The sequence below is a fragment of the Tiliqua scincoides genome, chromosome 1 (assembly GCF_035046505.1).
Source record: "Tiliqua scincoides isolate rTilSci1 chromosome 1, rTilSci1.hap2, whole genome shotgun sequence".
In the NCBI taxonomy this organism is placed as follows: Eukaryota; Metazoa; Chordata; class Lepidosauria; order Squamata; family Scincidae; genus Tiliqua; species Tiliqua scincoides.
This window is the reverse complement of record NC_089821.1, coordinates 107868030-107891204: the sequence shown is the minus strand read 5'-3', so window position 1 is coordinate 107891204 and position 23175 is coordinate 107868030. Positions and strand designations below refer to the sequence as shown.

The 23175-nt window shown below is 41.2% G+C and overlaps 1 protein-coding gene across 1 annotated transcript in view; it reads left to right on the top strand.

Annotated features, from left to right (window-relative positions):
• Positions 1-1238: 1238 nt before the first annotated feature.
• ATF2 (activating transcription factor 2) overlaps positions 1239-23175 on the top strand; it is a 50815-nt gene continuing 28878 nt past the window's right edge. The window contains exons 1-4 of the mRNA XM_066612269.1: positions 1239-1336; positions 15064-15138; positions 15807-15876; positions 21306-21402. Coding sequence (XP_066468366.1) covers positions 15829-15876; positions 21306-21402 — 145 coding nt within the window. The 5' untranslated portion in view covers positions 1239-1336; positions 15064-15138; positions 15807-15828. The remainder of the gene's footprint in view (positions 1337-15063; positions 15139-15806; positions 15877-21305; positions 21403-23175) is intronic.

Sequence of the window (23175 nt, the reverse complement as noted above, 5' to 3'; positions counted from 1 at the left end):
TTGTATCTAAATTCAGAAACAGGTGTCAGATTTCATGACAATTAAACAGGTGTCAGGAAAGAGACCATTTGGTACAAAATCAAACCTTATCTCAGGGGTGTCAAACATAAGACCTGTGACCCAGACGTGGCCCCTGGAAGCAATTTATCCAGCCCCATTATAATTGGGCTCTCTCATGTCTTGAAATTGTGAACAAGATTTGCACATTTTCTCTTTTGTCATTTGCAGCTAATGAGTTTCTATGCAAAAACGAAGTGCTTATATTTGGCCATAATTTGCTTAACCCATTTATGCCCAGCCCACAGGTGTACACATTTGATCCCTGTTGCGTATATGCAATAGTAGGCAGAAATGGCTTTAAATGACATATCTTACAGTTTAATGACATCACATCCATGAATGCTATTTGGCCCACTATATGAAACTGAGTTTGACACCCCTGCCCCATCTTGTTCAGAAACGATACCTTAACAGCACAAACCTAGGTATGTTTATGGGGAAGTAAGCTCTCACGGTGTTCTGTTAAGTAGGTGCACACCTGCCGTTGCTCTGTGCATGGGCTGAGAGTGCTTGGGCACCTCACATGGCAGTGGTGCTGCTTTTCAAAGGACCACGGTAGGGAGGCTCTGCCTCACCTGCCCCCCCCCAGAGAGCACCTGGGTGCCTCACACGACAGTGGCGCTGCTTTTCGAAGGACTACGATAGGGAGGCTCTGCCTCGCCTGCCCCCCAGAGAGCACTTGGGCGCCTCACACGGCAGTGGTGCTGCTTTTTGAAGGACTACGGTAGGGAGGCTCTGCCTCACCTGCCCCCCCAGAGAGCGCTTGGGTGCCTCACACGGCAGTGGCACTGCTTTTCTAAGGTCTATGATAGTGAGGCTCTGCCTCGCCTGCCCCTCGCCTGCCTCCCACCTCCTGCACGTCCCTGCTGTGACTGCCCCAGAAGCATCCAGCTGCCTGGAGCCAAGCGTTCGACGGAAGCTCGTGGCCGCTGCGCAGACCACGGAAGAGCCTTCCATAGACACTCAGCAGCGGCACAGCAGCTTATGGACCGCCTCCCTTCTTGCGCAGGCGCAGGCGCGTTCTGGGGAGCCCAACCACGTGTCCCTTCTCCTGAGCGGTATGTTTTTTCCTCCTCGCCGCCCCTCCCTTCTCGCGCGCTCCATATCACGTGACCGCACTTTCTCCTCGCGTGCGGGTGCGCGCGGCGTGAAGAGGGAGGAGGGGGGAAGGCGAGCGAGAAAGAAAGAGATGTGTCACTGAGTTCCCGCGAGATGTGACGGAAGCCTGTGGAGGACCTTGGGCTTTAATGTGCGGTTCGGCCGGTGGTCGTGAGGGGTGAGTGTCTGTAAACACTGAGGCGGCGGCGTCGCCTCCCGCAACGTGTGTGTAGCGGGGCGGGTGTGGCTGCAGCCCTCGCCGGGCCCTGCTCGGGGGAGGGGGGGCTGTCTGGGTGGCTGTAACATGGCGCCGCTGAGCTGTGCAGGGGGCCTCCCCCGCTGCCCACGGACGGGCGAGCCTCCTCTATCATCCCCCTGTAGGAGAGAGCAGCCTCCCCCCTCGTCCTCTTCCCCGCCTCACACCCCCACAACCCCCATCGTGACAGGGACGCCTGAGTGGGGGGCGGGTGAGCACCTGGTCCTCTCCCTTGCGTGGCAGGGAGGCGCCGTTGCTCCCCTTTCTCCATCCTTATATAACACGCACGCCCAGCTGGAGGGGTTGGGGGCAGCCAGACCCCTTCCTTGCATGTCCTCCTCCCCCTCCCCAGACTGCAAGGGGTTGAGCTTCAGAAGCCCTGAAGACATCCGGGGGTGATGGGGGGAGGCACGTGCAGCCTTCCCCATCTGTGTGCTGTAGATGTAAAGGTACAAACAACAGTCTCTGCATGCTGAACCTCTGTCATATGTACCTATATGCCTAAGGACATGACGTAGAGCACAATGCTATGCGTGTCTACTCAGAAGTAAGTTCCACTGAATTCAGTGGGGCTTGCTCCCAGGAAAGTATGGGTAGGATTGCAGGCATGAGAACCTGAGAACAGCCCCACTGGAGCAGACCAAAGTCCCATCTAGTCCTGTAGCTCACAGTGGCCCACCAGACGCCTCAGGGGGCACACAAGACAATAAGAGTCATGCACCCGGGTGCCCTCCGCTACATTTGTAATTCTGAGCTAGGCTGTTTCTAAAATCAGGAGGTTGCACATACCCATCACAGTTTGTCACCTGTGATGGACTTTTCCTCCACAAACTTGTCCAATCTTCTTTTAAAGGCATCCAGGCCAGATGCCATCACCACATACTGTGGCAAGGAGTTCCACAGAAGCGATTGTGTAAAAATGTTGCAGTATGAGCTGGTGGCAGTCTTCAGCTGGGGCAATTCCTGTAGTACATACATCTTCCCTATTGGATAGGTTCTAGAAAGTGACAACGGGGTCTTCTGCTGGCTGCTGCTATTCTGCAGGGTATCATCTCATTTAACCTTTATTTGAAGTTGCTGTGAGAGGTCACCTGCGGTTTTGGAGTATGGTATCATCAGTATGTTGATGGCGCTTAGCACTGTCTCTTCTTTCCATCTGGTTCCAGAGAGTCTCTGAATGTACTGAACTGATGCCTAACTACAGTGAAAGACTGGATGGAGGTGAATCAAGTGAAATTTAGCCCTGGTGAGGCAGAGGAGCTGTTGGTCAGCAGTAGAGCTGGTTTGGATTTATAGTCTCTTCTAGATGGAGTTGTGCTTTCCTTAAAACTAACAGTCTGGAGGTATTCCTAGACCTGGCCTTGTCCTTGGAATTCCAGGTTATGGTTGTAGCTGTGACCAGGAGCATTTGCATATCTTTGGCTAGTGTGTTACTTGCACACTTTCCTAAGAAAGCAGATCTGGCCACAGTAACCTTGCTTTAGTCAGATTAAGACCGGACTATTGTAACGCACTCAGAATTGCCTTCGAAGATGATCTGGAAGCTTTGACTGGTGTAGAATGCAGTGTCAAGGGCATTTTCTGGGATCATTGGCTGGCTACTAGTTTGTTTCCTGACCCAATTCAAGATGCAGGTTTTGATCTTTAAAGCTCATTGTGTTTTGGTATTTGAGATGACCGACTGACTTCTTCCAGAAGAACCAAGTAATTCGCTTCAGTCTTCATCTGGAGTCCTGCATACCCCATTGCCTGATGGAAGTATAGTTTACTGGGATGTCAGACAAGGTCTGTTCAATGGCAGTGCCTATGTTGCGGAACACCTTCCACAGGGAAATGTCATGGCCCAGTCATTGTTAGCTTTTAAGCGAGCAGTGAAGACCAACTTTTTCAAAATATAAATGGTTTACATTAAATAAGTAAATTTTAAAATTGCTAGCCTCTGAATCCTTGAACCAGTTAATGTTTTAGTTTCTTGGTGAATAGCCTTTCAGTTGGGAACAGTTATACTGCTTAGAGCAGTGGTTCCCATACAATGGGTCATGACCTGATTTTTGGTGGATCATCAACGGGTGGTGGAAAGATTAGATAACTAATTGCCTCAAGCCCTGAAACTATTCAGAAATCAGATTCTGTGACTGCTAACTGCCCTGCAAGGAGCTGAGCTCCTGCAGTCTATAAACATGTGTAAATATAGGGAGATAAATGTTTGTAGGTCTTTCTTTCTGATAATTACTACTTATAAATAAATAAATAAATAAATAAAATGTTTCTTTGTAGATCTCCTTTTTTTAAAGTCTGGCAAACCCAGGTGGGTCTGGTTAGAGTGTTTAAAAAGTGGGTCCTGGTGCTAAAAAGTTTGGGAACCACTGACTTAAAGGCATGTTATGCTCTTGGCTCTGTGGTCACAAACACCTTCTGTTCCTGGAAGGAGAGTTCCATTCATGCAAGCTGTCATCACACAAATGGCAGGGGAATTTATTATTTATTAAAAGACTTATATTCTGCCTTTCCAGAGCTCAGTGATATCTAACAATTTACTTTAAATACACCTAAAAGTAAATTACGTACCACAGTCTAAAACAGCGCAATCACCTTTAAACACAGTAGCAATATTATAAATATCAATTAAAATAGCAGCTAAAAATACAGAAGCGGTATCCTAATATACAAGAGCAGACACGTGAAAATGAAAGACCAGCAGTAAAACAGCAGTATGGCCATAAAACGGTATGACCATAAAGTTCACCCCCTATCAGTCTGAAAAACAAACTGAAATTAAAAAGGTTTTAGCACTTGCTGGAATCTCTCTAATGAAGGGACTGCTCTTAATTCATGAGGGAAGGAGTTCCATAATTATGTTGCCACCACAGAAAACTCTACAAGAAAGGATAGGCCATCACCAGCCAGTGTTCCCTATAAGGCAACAGTTTTCAACCACTGTGCTGTAGCTCACTCTTACATTGGTGTGCTGCAAATGGTCTGTCTGTAAACCATGGGAGTTTGGGGGAGGAACCCATATATAATTAGGGCCATTGGGGATGTGAGTCCCCTGTAGGCATTATGGTGTTCCTTGTCAATTGTCCAGAAACTGATGGTGTGCCTTGAGAATTATAATGTCTTCTCAGTGTGCCTTGAGATGAAAATGTTGAAAATTGCTGCTATAAGATGCACCACAGCCTGGCCATGCACCTCCAAGCTGACTTCTGCACAGAAATCAGCAACCTGGAAGTTTTCCATGACGTAATGACATCATCACCAATTGTACAGAGTCAGCAACACCACACAGCTCCTGAATGGGTCTGCCGTGCTGGTGTGGACCCCTCAGAGGGAATACTTCTATCAGCTGTTCCCTTTTGCTCTTTATCTGCAACACACCTATTTTTAGTTGTGGAAAGTTTACATAATTTAGTTTACTGCAGTTATGTGTAAAGCTTGCAACCTTGGTAGCTTAAAATTAAGCCAACTGTATCAAGGTGGAGCATGCATGCATTGTTATCAGTACTTTCTCCCATCTGCTTGTGTTGTCATGTCTTTGTTCACCCATTAATTATAGAAAACTGTGTTACATCAGAGTAACACTTCATTGAACAACCCCCCACCCAAGAATGAAAGGAGTGTTCTGCATATGCAAAGGACCCCTTGCGTAAGGATCCTCTGCCTTGGTGATTTGCTCCTTCCCTTCTCTCAGGGAGCTGGCCTTTATGCCTTCCATTCACAGAAGCATTACTTGGGATCTTACTCTTTTTATAATTTGGCTAGATGCCACTGTGATATGTTGAGGTCAACAGTGCTTCTTGTATCTTTTCCCAACTACCCTTCACATAAGTTAGCTTTTTCTTCCTGAGGGTTTCTCTTAAATTTCTGCCCAATGCTGCATATACACAACAGGGATCAAATGTGTACACCTGTGGTCTGAGCAAAAATTTGTTAACCTAAAGCTGCTTGATTTAGCAGATAAACACCAAAGTTCTGATGTGTGCCCACTTGAAAGGGGCATTGTTTGGTCACATGAGTTCATATTTTTGTTGACCCCTTTTGGGATGATATAGTGAAAGATGGGATAGAAATGGGAGGGGTGTAGTACGCTTCCTTAATAACACATCAGGCAAATCTACCTCATTCCCATGATCTTGGAATACTGAAAACCTTTCTGCAGGTAAATTTCAGAATTCTGGTTTCAGTTTTTCCATTAAGAGAACTTCAATTTTTGCTTCCATCTCCTTGTTCTCATTAACATGTGGTGACCACATGATCATGGAATGGCTGTGTTTCCAAACTGTTTTCAGCTTTTCCATTAAGAGAACTATTACTGAACTTATGTAAATCCTACTGGCAATTAAAATGGCCACTTTTGGTAGAATGAAGTTGGTTTGCAGGTAAAATGTATTTGACAAATATTGTGCCTCTGGCTTCTTAGCTCTGGCAGGAATGGTCCTTTGTTAAGTACTTTTAATTTACCTGGAAGCCAGGAGAGGTGAGTGAAGCCTGTGTTCAGGTTCTCATTTACATTAATGCAATAAACACGTTGAACTCTGGCTAAATGAAGTATGATGAATGTGCTCTAGAATTCCTTCCCCTGCTTTACAGGGTGATCATGGCATAGTTCTCACTGGTGGTAAGCTTGATTTCAGGACAAGTGGAGCTCACATAAGCTGATGCTCCTTCATACAAAAAATTCCGTGCACTATTTTCAGGAAGATGGGTAGCATTCTTTTGAAGCTTAATAGTATTATGCTGTTCTGTTGCCATCTTGAACAGTACATGGAGATCTAGTATACTAGTTACCAGGTATGGGAACTTGAATCAGGTGACTTGGACTTGAGTCACAAAAATGTGCATTTTTCACTGACTTGTGAGTTGCATACATGGAAGACTCAGAAAAACACTGGTCAAGGGCTCCCTGACTTGGCAGTCATCCCCATGCATGCAGACTTGAGTCTGCCTGCGTCTGGGTATGCTTGCTTGCTGTTTTCGCAGCGTGAAAGACCTTGTGGGGCCATCATTCAGACCAGGCGAGTAGCAGGGAAGTTCCAGCCAGGAGGCAGGGAAGGGTTAATGCATCTGAGCTGGGGGGAAGCGGGAGTGAGCTCTTTTGCCTGTCTCTGATAAGAAGGAAGGAATGAGTGATCATTGGACAAAGGATGGGCGCCTGAGGTATTTTCTTTGGCTGAGGTACAGCAGATGGAGGAGCCTAATTTTTGCTTCCATCTCCTTATTCTCAACAACGTGTGGTGTTGATTGGCTGCAGAAATCCCGGGAGGCAGGGCCTAGGAGGGAGGTAAAGGGGATAATTTGTACCTGGCCCCAGGAGCCAAAGGAGGGGGCCCAGAAATTTCCTGGGATTTTACATTTTCCTGTTTTCTCAGACTTGTTGCCAGCAAGAGATGTTGGGGATACTTCCACGATCGTGCGGCTGCAGCTGCTGGCAAGCCATATATGCTGGACGGAGGAATGCAAACGTGACACTCCTTAACAAAGCATCAAATCTGGGAGGAACTCTGACACACACACACACACACACACACACACACACACACACACACACACACACACACAGAGCAGGCTATTTAAAGGGAGCAACTCGACTCAAGTCCTTTAGAGTTGCAAAAAGGCAACTCGGCAACTTGGAAAATGCCCCAGTTATGACTTGTTTTCAAGTCAAGTTGCAGGGGGGCAGTGACTCTAGACTCAACCTGAGTCGCACCTTGCTAGATTTGCCCATCCCTGCTAGTTACTAAAACCAGTTGCTTAGGCAAAAAGTTGACTGCTTTGGGGATCCAAGTTAATTCCTTGTCAACAGGAACTTTGCTAACTGCCCATATAAATAGTGATACAAAGGATCTTGAGATACATTCAATCAATATTTTGAATTGTGGTGATCTCTATGGTGCCTATACAGTAGTAACTGCAGCACTAAGTTCAGGCAATTTCAAAATGATAATCTTAGATCTAAAATTTAAGACTCCAAGATTTCCTTGGCCTTGAATATATTTAGAAAAAATGGTGATGAAATTCAACAGTACTAAAAGTTCTTGGAAAACTTGAGGTTCCCTAGAAACTTACAAATATATATATATATATATATATATATATATATTCAATTATATTATCCTGGGGTGGGTAGGTGGGAGACCGTGACCATGGGCAGTCTTCTCTAAAAGACCCATTCCTGCTGCTCAACTTCTAAAGTCCAAAGACAGTAAAGTTGTTGTGGTCTAGCATACACACTTTATTCATGTGGTGTGACAGCAAGACCCAGAAGGTCTATCGTGTATTCTGGAAAACTACCCCAGACTGCCAGGAATGTGTAGTAACATGTAGGGGTTTCAAGTCAGACAATTTGATTTGGAAAGGGTTCCCTGAAAGTGGGGAATCTGAAAACTATTAACCAAAACTAGTTAGTGTTTGTTATTTTGTTGTTGGAAGTATTTTAGTGGATAAGAGTGTTAAATGTTTTAATGTGTACTCTTGTACTAAAAGGGAAAAGCCGTTCAGAGTGACTTCTAATTATTACATGCCTTTGATAATTTCTTGAGAAATGTATTTCTTAAAGTAAAGGTGCAAGAGAAAAGGTTTCTGAATAGCAAAGTTATCTTTTAAAGTATCTTTATTAAAGTAAATATGGATGTGTGTTATGCTATTATAAAAGCAATTATTGGCAAATGGTTTTTTTCCACGATATAAAGCATCTGAAAAGTTCATAAATTGGCAAGACCCAGGCTTTCATCAGTGATGTGGGTTTTCCAAAAAATTGGAAATTGGAAAATTTTCTGGACAATTTCCCAGAAACTAACCAATGGCCAAAATTGTGCTTCATTTGGGCATGTTTCTTTGACTTTACGTTTAGCTTTGTTTACTAAAGTACTCTGTCAGTGGTTCTCACACATTCAGCAATGGTACCCACTTTTTAGCATGAGAATCTGTCAGGACCCACCGGACGTGATGTCATGTATGGAAGTGACATCATCAAGCAGGTAAATTTTTAACAATCCTAGGCTGCAATGCTACCCACACTTACCCAGGAGTATGCCCCATTTACTATCTTTGTTAAAAGAATATACATAGTAGCTCGTTGAAAGTACAGGTCTGTAACATTTCCCCAAATGCAGTCACATACCATTGTAGCATCAAGTCTATTAAGAATAAAATAGTGCAATGAATGGGGACCCACATGAAATTGGCTCACGACCCACCTTCTGGGGCTTGACCCACAGTTTGAGAAACATTGCTCTATGTTATCTTCATGTACTACATTAATATATCAAAAGTGTTCCTAACAACCACAAGTATTTGAAGTAAAATACTTGATGAGGGAAAAATATAAGTAAAACACAATAATGTGGTTTAAATGTTATGTTCAAAACTTGCGATATCACAAGACTGCCAATCCTGGATGAATGGGAAAAAACCCAATGCCTTGATGAAGCCCAGCTGCTCAAAAAAGCTGAAGAGTACAAATTGGCTTTGGTTTTGATTCAACATGCACAGTCAGTTGGATTTCTTACCTGATTTTTGGTTTGGATGAGTGTACTGTATTTTGCTTTAATTTATTTCTACCCCCTGTCTTTTACAGGGCTGTGAGTGAACTTGTGCATTTCGCACATAGTTTTGTCTTATCTCACACTGTCATAGTTCTGTCTCTTTCACCAGGGAAAATGCCTGAAAAAGTCAGAACTTTGAAACTGTTCAGTTTGGCTAATTTTTTAATATGCATTCATTATATAAATATAATAAAACTGTTCAGTATTTTTAGAATGGAAAATTCTGTGTGTGTGTGTGTGTGTGAGAGAGAGAGAGAGAGAGCGAGAGAGAATGTGTAGCCAGAGTTGTGGTAAAATGCTTTGTGATATTGCAAGTTTTGAACATAACATTTAAACCACATTAATGTGTTTTATTTATATTTTTCCCTCATCAAACAGGACTTGAATCGGAATCTCTGTTTATCTTGAAACTCACTGGATGGTATACCAGGTGGCTCAAGACTTACTCAATGTAAGAGCCACGTGTGATAAACTTCAGAAGTTTGAGAGCCTCAGTATTTAAGAAGCAATTCAATTCTTAAATATACTGCAGATACTCGCTTAAAAGTCGACCCCATAGATACGCCGAGGGCAGGTTTTGAGCCAACAATCATGGAATTTTCTGTGATGCTCGGATAAGTCGGGGGTTAAACTTAGGGGGGGGGGTGTCTGACTATAGTTTTGTCTGATTTTATCTGAGGCCAGATTCTGAAAAATAACCTACCACTAATTGTTACTTAAGAACTGTAGTCTCTAATTTATTAAAAACATAGTAAAAGATCATAAGATACATTTTTATTCTTTTTTAAATTCTGGTCTTCACCACCTTTTTGTAAACACTATCAGAGTAAGTGCACTGTAAACTACATACCAGTAAAACAGTGGTTCCCAACCTGGTATTCACGTACTCCCAGGGACACTCAACAGGACCTTTTAGGGGTAATTGAAAAAGAATGAAATAATGGCAGAAAAAGGCAGGTCATGCTCCAGAATGCCTTGCAAGGCAGGAAGGGAGGTAGCTAGTTGGCTGTGAAAGCCCCACCAATAGCTAGTTTTTGGTCACCAATTCATCTATGAACCAGTGTTTGAAAACCATCGCAGTAAAAAAGGTGAAACATAATATGAAAAGTGATCAATCACCCAGAATTTCTCAGCATACTTCCGGTGCAAAATAGTGCAAAGGCAGAGTCTTCTGTTCTTCAAACAGATGAAAAGAGAAAATATGTGATGAATACATGAAGTCTGGGCTTTCATATGGAGGAGATGAAGACTTGTATTATTAATTACAAACATTTTGCTAATATGAAGGGTACAATTTATAGAAATGGGCTGCCAAGGGATATACAATTGAAAAAGGGTGGGAACCACTGCAGGAGATCCATGAATCAAATCCGCCTTTAAGGTGTCTGGTGTGTTAAATCAGCTCAACATACAATCCATAACACATAACTGAGAGTGTGCAATTCAATTAACAGCAGAGAGATGAGCTATTTGCAGCCCTTTTTTACTCAGAAGTAGACCCACTGCTTTCCATGGGTGTTATTGTGAAGTAATGGTGCACTGAATTGTAGCCTGGGAAGGAGGGTCCCATCCTGGTGTTTCCAAAAACAGACCTACTTTGCAAGCATTTGCCAAGCAGAACCAAGCTGCAGCAGAAGGAAGGAGAAGAAAAGGTCAACTTTGGCTGGAATGTCCCTGGAAAGTAACTATAGCAACTAAGGAGGTGCCTGCCTGAGGAGGTGCAACAGCTCAGCTGAGGAACAAACTTTTCAGAGTTGAAAGGCTCTGCCCTCTAATTGGCAAAGTGAGAATTGGAGCAAAAATTTCACGTAATATGCGTATCTACGGTATTTACTCACCATGAACGTTAAACTTTAATCCAGTGAACTCTGTTTATACCCAGTAAATACTTATAAAGCTTGAACATTTTTTATTTCCCTTTCATATTAATTGTGATGTGAAAAGGATCTCAGCCAACATATTTCTGTGAGCCATTATTATTTGTCGAAGAGCTGCATGTGGCTCATGAGCTGTGGTTTGGCCACTTGAGTATAGTCCAAGAGTGTGTGTTTCTCATCTGTGCCTCAGAAGCTGGAATCCCACAAAATAGGATTGCTCCCTTGTACACTACTCTGAATGGCATGGAAAAAAGGTGGGATATAGTGTAATAGCTCCAGATCTAGACAGATCTAATGGACCATTGCTATGGATTACGTTTCCTTGTTGTAACTCAAATGATAGATGAGCCATGACAATCGATGCTTGTCATGTAGAGCGGGGACTCCATTCTGTGCTCTTCTTGCAATCTAGTCCCTTTGTTATAAAAAAAGAAAGCAGCAAAAGGACTACCGTATATACTCATGTTTACGTTGAAAATTTCATATGTAACAATTGACCCTGAAAACCTAATAGAGTAAATAAAGTGGGAACTTCTGGGAAGCTTAGGGGAAGCTTATCAGCTGTCTGAAGTAGGTGGTGTGACTGGGCTAAGAAGCAGGACATGGGGTGGGAAAAATTGAGTAAGTTTATTTACCAGTAATTACGGTATTCAGAGGCAGCCATTCTAGTTTCATCACAAAACAGGAGGAGAAGTGAAGGCACTTATGGGAATTGTGGTCTGTATGATGGTTGCTGCTGTGGAAGTGCAGCACTGTACTCACAGAGCCTACAACTTCCATAAGCCCCTTCATCTCCCTGTTTGGAGAAGAAGGTAAAATGCCTCTTTTTTTTTTCCTTTTGCTGCGGCCTCAGAACAATTCCTGGTAAGTCATTTTCAAAGAATTTTACACACCCTTCAGTTTAACTCCCACCCTGGTAAAAAAGCCTGCCAGGACTCAAGGCTTCCATTTAATTCAAGCAAGCTTCCTTCTCTTTAGCAGACCCTTCTTGCACTCTTGTTCCATTTTACAAATGCTTGGCAGAGGTCTGGTTTTATAAACACCAGGATGTAATCTTCGTTTCCATCTGAAACAAAGTCCTAGGCTACAGTTCAGTGCACCATTACTCAAGAATAACACCCATGGAAAGCAGTGGGTCTACTTCTAAGTAAACACGGTTGCAACTATGTGCAGCTGCACTTGCTCACAGTCATTCCTTGTTGCTTATCTCTCTACTGTGAATTGAATTGCACACTCCCAGTTATGTGTTATAAGTTGTATGTTACATGTTGAGCCTCTGGTTTAACGCACCAGGCACCATAAAGAAGTATTTGATTAATGGTGTACTCATATGTAATTTACAGTGCTCTTACTCTGACAGTGTTTACAAAAAGGTTGTGAAGACCAGAATTTAAAAGATTAATAAATAAAAATGTATCTTATGATCTTTTACTATGTTTTTTATTAAATTAGAGGCTGTATAGTTCTTAGGTGACAATTACTGGTAGGTTTTTTCCAGGATCTGGCCTTGGGTAAAATCAGACAGAAATATTGTTAGACCCCCCCCCCCCCCCCGACTTATCTGAGGTCATAGAAAATTCCATGATTTTTGGCTCAAAACGTACCCTCGGCTTATCTGTGAGATTGACTTATAGGCAGGTCCCTGTGGGCTTGTTCTCTGGTCTTCTGTGAATAATTTGGCAGTCTGTGGACTGTTTTATCACTGAAGAGGCTTCTTGTGCAAAAGTGGTCAGCACTGACAATTGCATAAGTTGGAGTAGTTGCCAGAGCTGCTGTTCTGATGAGTTGGTCATTTGAATGCACTCTGGAATATGAACTTAAAATGTCTAAGACATTGGGCAGTAGGAAACCTCAGTTTAATTTAACTAACTCATGTTTTTCCAGTACAAACTGCTTATCATAGGACACCAAACCTAATGGTGTATCAGTAAAAGCAGAAATGCTATAATCGGTTAGCATTTAGATCAGGGGTCTCCAAACCCCAGCCCGGAGCCAGATGCGGTCCACAGCAAGCCTCTTTCTGGCCCATGGCCAACCACTTGTCCCCTGAAAGCCTCTGGGCCACTCAACTGAACATGACCAGAACTGTGCTCTGATTGTGTCTGGAGGGTGTTCTGGGGGCCAGAGAGGTTGAATGAATGATCCCATTCATTCATCTAAGTTCCATCTCTAATTTATTTATTTAAATTTTATATTTAAATTTTTTTTCTGGCCCTCAACAGCATGCCAGATATTTGATGCAGCCCTCTGGCCAAAACGTTTGGAAACCCCTGATTTAGATGATTTGGTGATTTTAAATGTTTTTGTTCCTCAAGGTTTAATTTCTTAAGTCAGTGTTATTCAAACTGTGAGGCGTGGCTCTTTAGGGCGGCGCCAGGAACTCAAAGGGGAGGTGCAGGATGTCGTCTCACAGCGATACAGTCATACCCCTGGGCAGAATATGAGCCCATCTTCTGTGCTTTTTTTTAAAAGCAGAGTTGGAGTCATGGCCAACAGCCATGGGAATCAAGGGAGCCACTGGCCGGAAAAGTTTGAGTACCACTGTCTTTAAGTGGACAACAAAAGCATGTTAGGAAGTCTGAATTCAGGTTTTGCTTTGACTGTGACCCTAGGGAATGACCTTGAGCAATACATTTTAGCTTCCACTACCCACCTGTAAAATTCAGACAGTAACATTGACCTCCTTCCTTCCCCCACCCCCCACTTTATCTTCCTCGTAGGCAGATGTCATCTAAATGTCCAAATTTACAAGGCTACCATTTTTGTTTACTGCAGCCGGTGTTTCCCTGCCTTTGTTCTTTCTCACAGTACCCTTTATCCTTTCTACTTCCTTTCCACCTTTATATTTAAATACAAGCTTTCTTCTGAGTTGGTTCTTGTTTTAATAGTGCTACAGATGTATATTTTCTGCTAAAGAGTGTAAAAAACATGGAGGTCATAGTGGGGCACTGAAGCTTCCTTTCTTGTTCTGGCTGTTTTGGAAGAGCCCAGGTCTGAAGAACATTTGTAATCAAAATGCTTCCCAACTGTTTTTTTTGGATGGGGCAAGTTTAGAGCCTGGATCATCAAATATTTTTCAAGTGGAGTGAGGCTTGACTCATCAGGCCGTAATTTAAGAACTTCCTAATTTATTATTTAATTATTGTGATGTTGTTTGTTACTTCTGTGACTGATATTACTTTGGCTTTTGATTACTACGTAGAAATGTGGGGTAGAAATCAGTGTTTTTATTTAAAAAGTATAAGAGGGCTGGTGTGCACAGCACAGTGTCTGTGTATCAGAATTTCCTAGTTCTGACTTTGCCTCTGTCTTGAACTCACTAGGTGGCCTTAAGCAAGCCGTGCCTATTCAGCTTCTCAGCTGTGAAAGGGAGATGTTGATGATACTTGCTTTTCTTATCGGATCGCTGTAAGGATTACTTCAGGATAATTCATGTGAAGCCCATTGTACACTCAGAAACTACTGTGCAAATGTTAAGTAGTATTATGAGACATGGCCCAGTTTTCTAATGTCCACAAAAACCTCAGAATTGTAATTGAAGACTTAATACATACCAGAAAGTGTAACTGTATTATTAAAATCTATAAAATTCATTTATACTTTGTAAATACGTTTGCAATATATAATTCATTGTATAAATGCAATGAAAATAAACATGTAATTAACATTCTTTGCATTGTTTAATGTTTTTTGTAATACAGGTGGTCCTCAGTATCTGTGGGTTCAGTACCCACAGATTTGAAAACTTGTGAGTTCTGAAGTTGTGGGGTGGATTGTCTGTAGCCCTCCGAACCTGACCCAATGCTCCAATTGGGCCTGGAAGACCTTCAGAGGGCCAAAAACCATGACTTCCAGTTCTCAGCCCAAAACTGGAAGTTGTGGTTTTTGGCCCTCTGAAGGTCCTTCAAAGGCCTTCCGGACCTGACTGGAGCATAGCTCTGGTCAAGTTCAGAGGGCTTGGGGGGGGGCCCCCTGAAATCCACAGATTTTGGTATTTGCGCGGTTTCCAGGTACCCCTGTGAATAATGAGGGCCACCCTGTATAAACATTTTTAAAAATTTGCTCACTTGCAAATAAATGCAGATTTACAAAATTGTGTTTAAGTGTTCCAACAGACTAATCTTTAATCTTGCTTACCTCATGGTGCTTTTGTGAATTAAATAAGTATATATAATTTGAACTCCTTCGATAATGAAGGAAAGATTGACTGTTTTTTTTCCTTGCATTTCAGAACCACTGTCATGAAAAAGGGGCTATAATAAATTGTTCGCCTTATGAAATTTGACTTTCATGTGAAATCTGCCAGGTACTGTGTGTGTGTGTGTGTGTGTGTGTGTGTGTGTGAATAGTCTGTGAGTATACTACTCCTGAGGAGTTTAATACTGAGGCTATATACAGTATATGCAAATTCTAGACTTTTAAGAACCAGAGGCAGCCTGCCTGAGTGGCAAACTAGTTGCCTGATTCCATGTTGGAAGTTGCCAAAAGGTCTCTGGCCTGGAGGGAACCACCAGGTAAGGTGCTGTGAGAGGTGAAGAGGGAAGTTTGGCGAGTTTCCTTTGTTCCACCTCAGCATGGCCTTCATGGAGAAGCTGCTGGCTGGTAGAGTGCTGCTGGCTGACATAGTGCTGTTGAACACTGTGATCAAGGTGAGGCAGAGCCTATTGTCACACACTGTGCACTTCACTGGGCAGCACTGGCAGGCTAGGGAGGAAGTGGGGGAGACACTGCTTCAGAATTTTCAAGAACTTTCTGGAATTCTTTTTTGAATATTTTCAGTCCAACTTTAGTTGAAAATGCAGATATAGGACCTGTGAAAACAGAAGGCCCACTGTTTTGCTCTATTCAGATGATGATATATAAAGATTTATTGACTGGGAAAATTCAAATAAATACAGAATTGCGGGTTGGGATTAGGCAGGGTTTTTAGTTAATTGCTCTGAATCACTGGATATGTTTGTTGTTCTAATGTAGGTAATACAAGGACCTGTGGAATATGAGTGATGACAAACCCTTTTTATGTACTGCCCCTGGATGTGGACAGGTAATGTATATTGGATCTATCCATATTGGTCAACAGAGGAAAAAGCTATGTTGAAAGCAGTTGTGGTTTACATTAACTTGAATGTTAAGAATATTTTTACTTATTGTTTAAAAATCACTATATGAAGCAATGGTCATAATTCAGCCATGCACATGTTTCTGCTGTGTATCTCCACTGCTTGTCAAAATTGTTAGCACTATTTACTGTGACAGCCAGAATTACCCCAGATGGGTGGAGGAAGGAGAGTATTCATTCCTGGTCTCCGCAAAAGATGGCTTTTGTTGATGCTAATACCACTCTCTTGAATTGCAAGCACACCTGATCCAGTGATGGAAACTGTTTCTTGGAACTCTGCCTGGTTGTGTGAGAGTTTTGATCCAACAGAGAATGTGTATGCTGAAGATTAGATTGAGGGGCAATCCACACTGTTTGATCAGCAATCTGGTTTTTAGAATTAATTAGCCAGCATAGAATAGACTAAAAAATAGGATTTGGACATAGTATTCCATTGCCAAATAGATATTTAATTATGGGATTAAAATGTGTAACATGTTAACTCTTACTGAAATACTATTTGTTGTGGGTTTTTTGGCATGTTAACTGTTAAGTAGTGTAACTTTACTTGTATTTGAGGTATTTTTCCTTTCTCAATAGAATATTTCCATAAAAATTGGGGGAGAATTTTATCCACAAAATCCAAATTGGTTGATTAAAGAACTGGACCCTGATGGAACATTTGCATGAAAGACAAGTTAATAACATTTCAGGTGCTTCTGGCATAAATTAGGTGCAGCGGCATACAAAATAACACAACACCAACATTTTTTAAAAGCAATTTAATTGCTTTAAGAAAACAATCTGCTTTAGTAAACAAATCTGCACAAGTGTTGCGCAAAGATAATGCTATAAGCCACCTTGGGACCTCCTGGTGGAAAACTTGTATATAAATATTTTAAATAAATAAATGGTATGTTAATTCTGAACTGAAGACAAAATCCCCCTCTAGCAAAAACCTTCCCTGCTGTGAAATTGATCATTGATGTACCCCATAGGATTTCACAAAGCCTGCTAGGGCTTTGGTTCTCAATTAGCAGAGACATTTTGCCTCCATGGTTCATTAGAAATTTAGATGTTATCTCTTCACAAGGCTGGGTGCTACGTTCCTGACCTTTTAAAATATGTGTTTAGCCATCAAAAGTTCTATAAGCAATTATTGTGACTTTAGTCTTGTACATGCTTACCTAGTACATGCTTACCTCATTGAACATAGTGAGACTAACTTCTGAGTAAACATGTATAGGTTAATACTGTAGGTATTTGCAAAAACCGCCTAAGGCTTAGAAATGCAGATTAATTATCCCTTGTGTTTTGGCAGGACAGTTAATACATCTCAGAATCACTTTAATGCCAAAAGAAGAGTTCCATTAAAAATGAAACTAGGGTTGAATTTCCACCCAATGAGAAATTGATATTCTACCCCAGGTATATTTTTAGTCACAGAAAATAAATGGTACATGGTTTCTGGCTAAATATTATGGACCAAGGTGTTGGTGACAATTTTTTAAATGCAAAGTTACAGCAGTGGTATAACTAGCAGGAGCAAACTACCCTGGGCTCCAATCCAGAGCATCACATGAGAGGATACAACCATGAGGTTATTCAAGATTGCTCCCACAGCCTCTTAGTGCAGAGGTTGCATCTGCCACCAGCTCTAAACATTTGAAGAAACAGTTTGCTGCCACCTCCAAATGTTTCTTCAGCTTGGTGATGTGTCTGTTTCTTTAGACACTTAACTGTTTGAGAACGGACTGCAGTGAAAAAGCAGCCAAGTCAGCAGTTGCTTACCTGGAAGTAAGTGGTGGTGGTGGTGATATTGCATCACCACCAATTATTTCTGCGTTTGCTCAGTGGGATGATGACAGGAGTCACAGTTCTGGGTGGCAGATGAGTCAGCTATGCTAGTAAGTTGTAGCACTGCTAACTTTGCATATTTTACAAGATATATGCCTTTGGGGTAGTAAAAGTCCCCCAAGGATAGGATGGTTATAGAGCAACCAATGCAATTTTATTTTATTCAGATTATAGCCAGGGTAGTGTAGTGGTTTGGGAGGTGGGAGTGGTTTGGGAGGTGGACTTAGACCAGGAAGATCCAGGTTCAAATCTCCCCTCAGTCATGAAGCTTCCTGGGTGACCTTGGGCCAGTCACTTTTTCTCAGCCTCACCTACTTCACAGGGTTGTTGTGAGGACAGAAGGAGGGGAGCAACTGTGTACACTGCCCTGAGCTCCTTGGAGGAAGGGTGGTATAAAAATGTGAAAAATAAATAAATAAAATATAGTCAAAGATACAGAAATGGAGGTTGATGTCATGAAAATTCTTTAATTAAAAAATTTAAGTGTATTACTAGTTGTGGACATTTCCTTGTGTAAATAGGAGGTTTCATCTTTTCTTTTCCCTGTGTTTGAGAGAGTGAGATTTATAGCTTACAGTACTTCCTTTAGGTGATCATATTGCAGGGTGTGAGTGCGTATGAATTGGAATAACTGTTGTAATGACAGAGTTATTCTGGACATAATTCTCAGTAGTAGTCATGTCATAATTTGTTATCTAAAAACATAAAAATGAAGCTTCTCTCAAATTTTATGACTGATCCAGCAACAACTTTATGCATGTGAAACTTCTCTTTGCTCAAGTTGCAGGTGCAAGTTACTTTTTGCTTTATTAAGAAAAATGACTTCAGCACAAGTCTGAGGGCCCAATCCTATCAACCTTTCCAGTGCTATGCGTCTGTGCGAATGGGGTATGCACTGCATCCTGCAGTGGGGGGAGGGAGTCATGGAGGCCTCCCCAATGGAAGGGAAAGTTTGTTTCCTTATCTTGGTGCTGCATTGTGGCTGCATCAGAGCTGGAAAGTTGGATAGGATTGGACCCTTTTTATACCTCAGACAATTTTGTTAGATACAAATGTTGGAGAGAGCAAACTGCAAAATAAGACATTTTACCTGTGCTATTTAATAGACAAGACAAATATTTATTCATTCCTGTAATAGTTCCCTCCATAAGAAAGGGAATTGAACACAGGAGTGTAATGTTTCAGAAGAGTAAGTATTCATTAGCAATGAAAGGGAATGCCATTGCTTTTCCTCAAAACAGAGAATGTATTTGACAGAATTGAATGACATTACTTAGGTAAATATTAAGAGATACCAAGCATAGGAAGCAAATCTTGAGAAAATAAAAAACTCCAGCCTTAAAGTAACAAAGTAACAGCCTTAAAGTAAAGCCTAAAAGTATCTTTTTTAACCAAAAGTTTGCAAGGCTATATCCATATTTTTGGAAGCCCATATCATAAATATAAGTGCCCTTTGGGAAGAAAAGTGGATTACAAATAAAATAAATAAAATGAATATAACAAACTATTTAATGTGGTCCAAGATGGCTGGTGGACCTCAATTCAGGCTCACAGACTTACCCCATTGTCTCAAAGAGTCAGCTTCTTTGGTCAAAGGCTTTCAAGATCCCATGATAGAAAAGAGGAATCGATGTGGCTTGTGTGTGGAACAGCTGGCTTTACAAGCTTGTGGCAAGCAAGGTGACTTACAATTGTAATACAAGCAATAAAAACATCAGAGCAGATGATGTCATAAAGAGAAGTGAGGCAATTTTATATGCCCAGGTCTTGCAGGAACATCAGTTTTTGAGAACACTCATAGCCATTGTACTTACGGGATTATTATTAATATATGGTAGTCTAGTAGCTCAGGAGCAATTAACTAAATATGCAGTATTTTAAAATTGTTGGGGCTATTCAACCTTGCATCTACCTTGTAATTATTATACAATTGTACCTGTATGAGAGCAACAGATTAACAAATTGTACGTAACATTGTATGTCAGAAAAATAATTCCTCAAAGATAATTTTCAACACTTTTGAAAGCATTCAAATTTACGGGAGATTTATTTCAGTCTGTGATGATCTAAAACAGGGGTGTCAAACATAAGGCCTACTGATCGGATGTGGCCCCCAGAAGCAATTTATCTGGCCCCCATTATAATTGAACTCTCCCAGTGTGATAATTGAGTTATCTCATAACTTGAAATTCTGAACAAGATTTACACATTTTCTCTTCTATCATTTGCAGCTAATGAGTTTCAGTGTGAGAACAAACTGCTTATTTCTGGTCGTCACCTGTGTAATAATGTCATCTTGCTTAATTAGGTCACTTATGGCCCTCAGCAGGTGGGGTGCCATAAATGCTATTTGGCCCACTACATGAAATGAGTTTGATACCCTTGGTCTAGAACAGTGGTTCACAACCTGGGGGTCACCCCGGAACCCATAAAAACAAGCCACTACCCCCTTAAAGGTGGTGGTGTGTGGACTGCACTGGCAGTGGCACCTCTAGGATCACAGTGCAACTGCAAATAATGGTCCTTTTTACATGCCTGGAGATCATTATGGCCCTCTGGAGAGTATGGAGAGCCAGCAGCCCCCTCTGCAGGCTTCCCATGGATGAGTGAGAAGGGCTGCTTACACTCGCAATCAGGAGCCTGCGCTTACTTAGGATTTTGCACCCCTCTAGCTACACTACTGCTCTGGGGCTCCCCAAGACTCTGCACATGCATGGGTGGGGCTCCCTGAGACTTACTTAACAAGTCCAAGGGCTCCTGAGACTGAAAAGTTTGAGAACCGCTGTTCTAGAAGACCTTTCCAGAAACACATTTTTAAGCAATACCAATTTATATTCCTAAAGATAAAATTATCGATATGGCAATAATGCAGTATTGAGAATCTTGGCCACCATGCAGAAGGACGTGTGCATGTATTCTATTTGCACTTGAATGTACGCTAAGATATTTTTCAGAAACTGCTCATAAACAAATTCTAAACTGGTTTTTAAGTTTTTCAAAGTACAAAAACCTGTGTGAGAGTTTGGTGCTAAAGCTTTTAAAGTGAGAAGTGATTCTTCTTTTACCTCCTTTTTGTAGTTCTCACCAGTTAAAATGACTTGTTCTGTAAACTGACAAATCTTGCGAGACTGTCATATTTGTTACTGTAGTTACAATCTTGAAATCAGTGCTCAGCTACTAATCAGAAAGGTTCAAAGGTGATTGAAAATGGTCAAAAATTGATATGGCCTCTGAATTATTATAGGTCTATAGTAATTACTATATATAGTATTACTGTAGCATTTTATGAAGATGCTACTTAAACATGGAGGGTTTTTTTGAAGATCTTTCCAAAACTTTTCCAAGACCAATGAATGCTAAAATTCTGTCTTCAGGTTTTCGTTTAGTTTTTTATGCTTTTGAAATCAGCTATTGCTTTATTCCAAATGGCTTTTAACCTGTTGTAAAAAATTTTCTCCATGTTATCACTTCAGTCCAAATTCAAATTTGTAACTATATTTTAAAACTTTTTGCCACAGCGTTTTACCAACGAGGATCATTTGGCTGTCCATAAACATAAACATGAGATGACACTGAAATTTGGTCCAGCTCGTAATGACAGTGTCATTGTAGCTGGTTAGTATATATTTTTATTAATTCCATCTTTCTTCTGGAATGTGCACACATTTTGTGTATTTTTATATATGTGACTCAAATTCTGTAGGTTCATAAGACGCAATATCACAGTGTTACTTTACCAGTAAAATGTTTTCAATGAGTTATTGATTGCCTTACTACTCAAATGACTCTGATTCTGTGAAGCCTTTGTAAATATAAATAATGAACCACTATTCAATTAAATTATGCTTGGTATGAACCATATAGCAAATGCCTGGCAATTAGAATAAGGCAGTAATGGTACAAAACCTTTACACATGCAATTCTATTTTGTGTGCACATTACATTTATTATTAGTTAAGGGATAAATATCTATAGGCTCTTTTGGTTCTGTTTATGAATTGAGTTATCACTTAAAAGGTTTTCAGTATCAAAATCAGTTTGTTTAAAATATAGACTACTTCAGTCTATTCATATTTTTAAGAGTCTTTTCTTTTTATGAACCTCTCAAAGTCCCTTTTAAACATTTTTCCTTCCTATCACCAAAAAAAGGAGAAAAGTCTCCTTGTCAGTTCTCACTTACATCAGCTATAAAAAGATTGAAGAAACATCCCAAAAGTAGCCTTACTTTGATTCCTCTAGAGCAGGGGTTGGCAACTTTCCACATAGGGGCGAGGCAAAAGGTTAGTCAATTATATATGCACTTTCAATGCACATGTGGAAACCTCCCAGTTAGGCCATAGAGCTAAGAAAAAAGATGGGCATGGTGCACAAAGACATGTTCAGACATAGAATGATGCTCAAAAGAACCTTCTGTCCCTGGAATCCTTATAGTGTAAGCCCAACAGAGATAGAATTACAAGCTTGAATCTTTTTAGTACCACTGCCAGGCCAGATGGTTATCTTTTGGGAACCACAGGCCAGATAACTGGTGAGCCATTGGTTGCTTACCCCTGCTCTACCAGAATAATATGTGATATATTAATCCTTAAAAATGATCAAAACTGCACATTAATATCTTTTCTTCTTCTACTTGTCATAAAATATGAATTATTGAGCGAGAATAACCCCAATTAGTGTGAGTTTCAATTTGGGGGCAAGCCCATGCTTGATACTCAATATACTCAGTATACTGACTCAGTATACTTGATACTCAATACACGTATTAGGAAACTAGTTTTATCCAAAGTAAGTTGAATTCATTTTAAACTAGTGTTTCTCAACCAATGGTATAGATGCCACCAGTGATATTTAAGGTGGTGTCTCGTGGTACTTGTGGAACCCCTGAACACCTGCTGCCCATTAATGAGACCAGGAACACGACGCAACAAACAGTGGTAGGAGAATCCATAGCGTGCTTTTCCATGCCTGATAAAGCCCTCCCATATACCCTGAGCCTCTTACTGGTAATGATGACATTTACTAGTTACTTCCGGTGTTACTTCAAAAAGGTGGCTCATGTGAAGTGATATAGTGGAGGACAGACGTTGAGAAACACTGTTTTAAACTATTCTACTGTATTGAATATGGTAGAATTTTGTATAATGATTATCATATACAGGAAGTCTCAATGTACAAGAACATAAATACTGTAGGTTGGATCCAAGAGTTTCCTTTGATCCAGCCGTTTTCTGTCTATGAAAAGTTTCCAAAATGTGAACACTTCCACAAACACAACTTTGGAGCTTTGTATGACAGTTGTACCAATAAGTGTGGCTTGCTTTTGCCACCACTAGTATCTGCATTGTCAGTCTTCAGTGGTGATTGTTCTAAGTATAAGAAATAGAATGT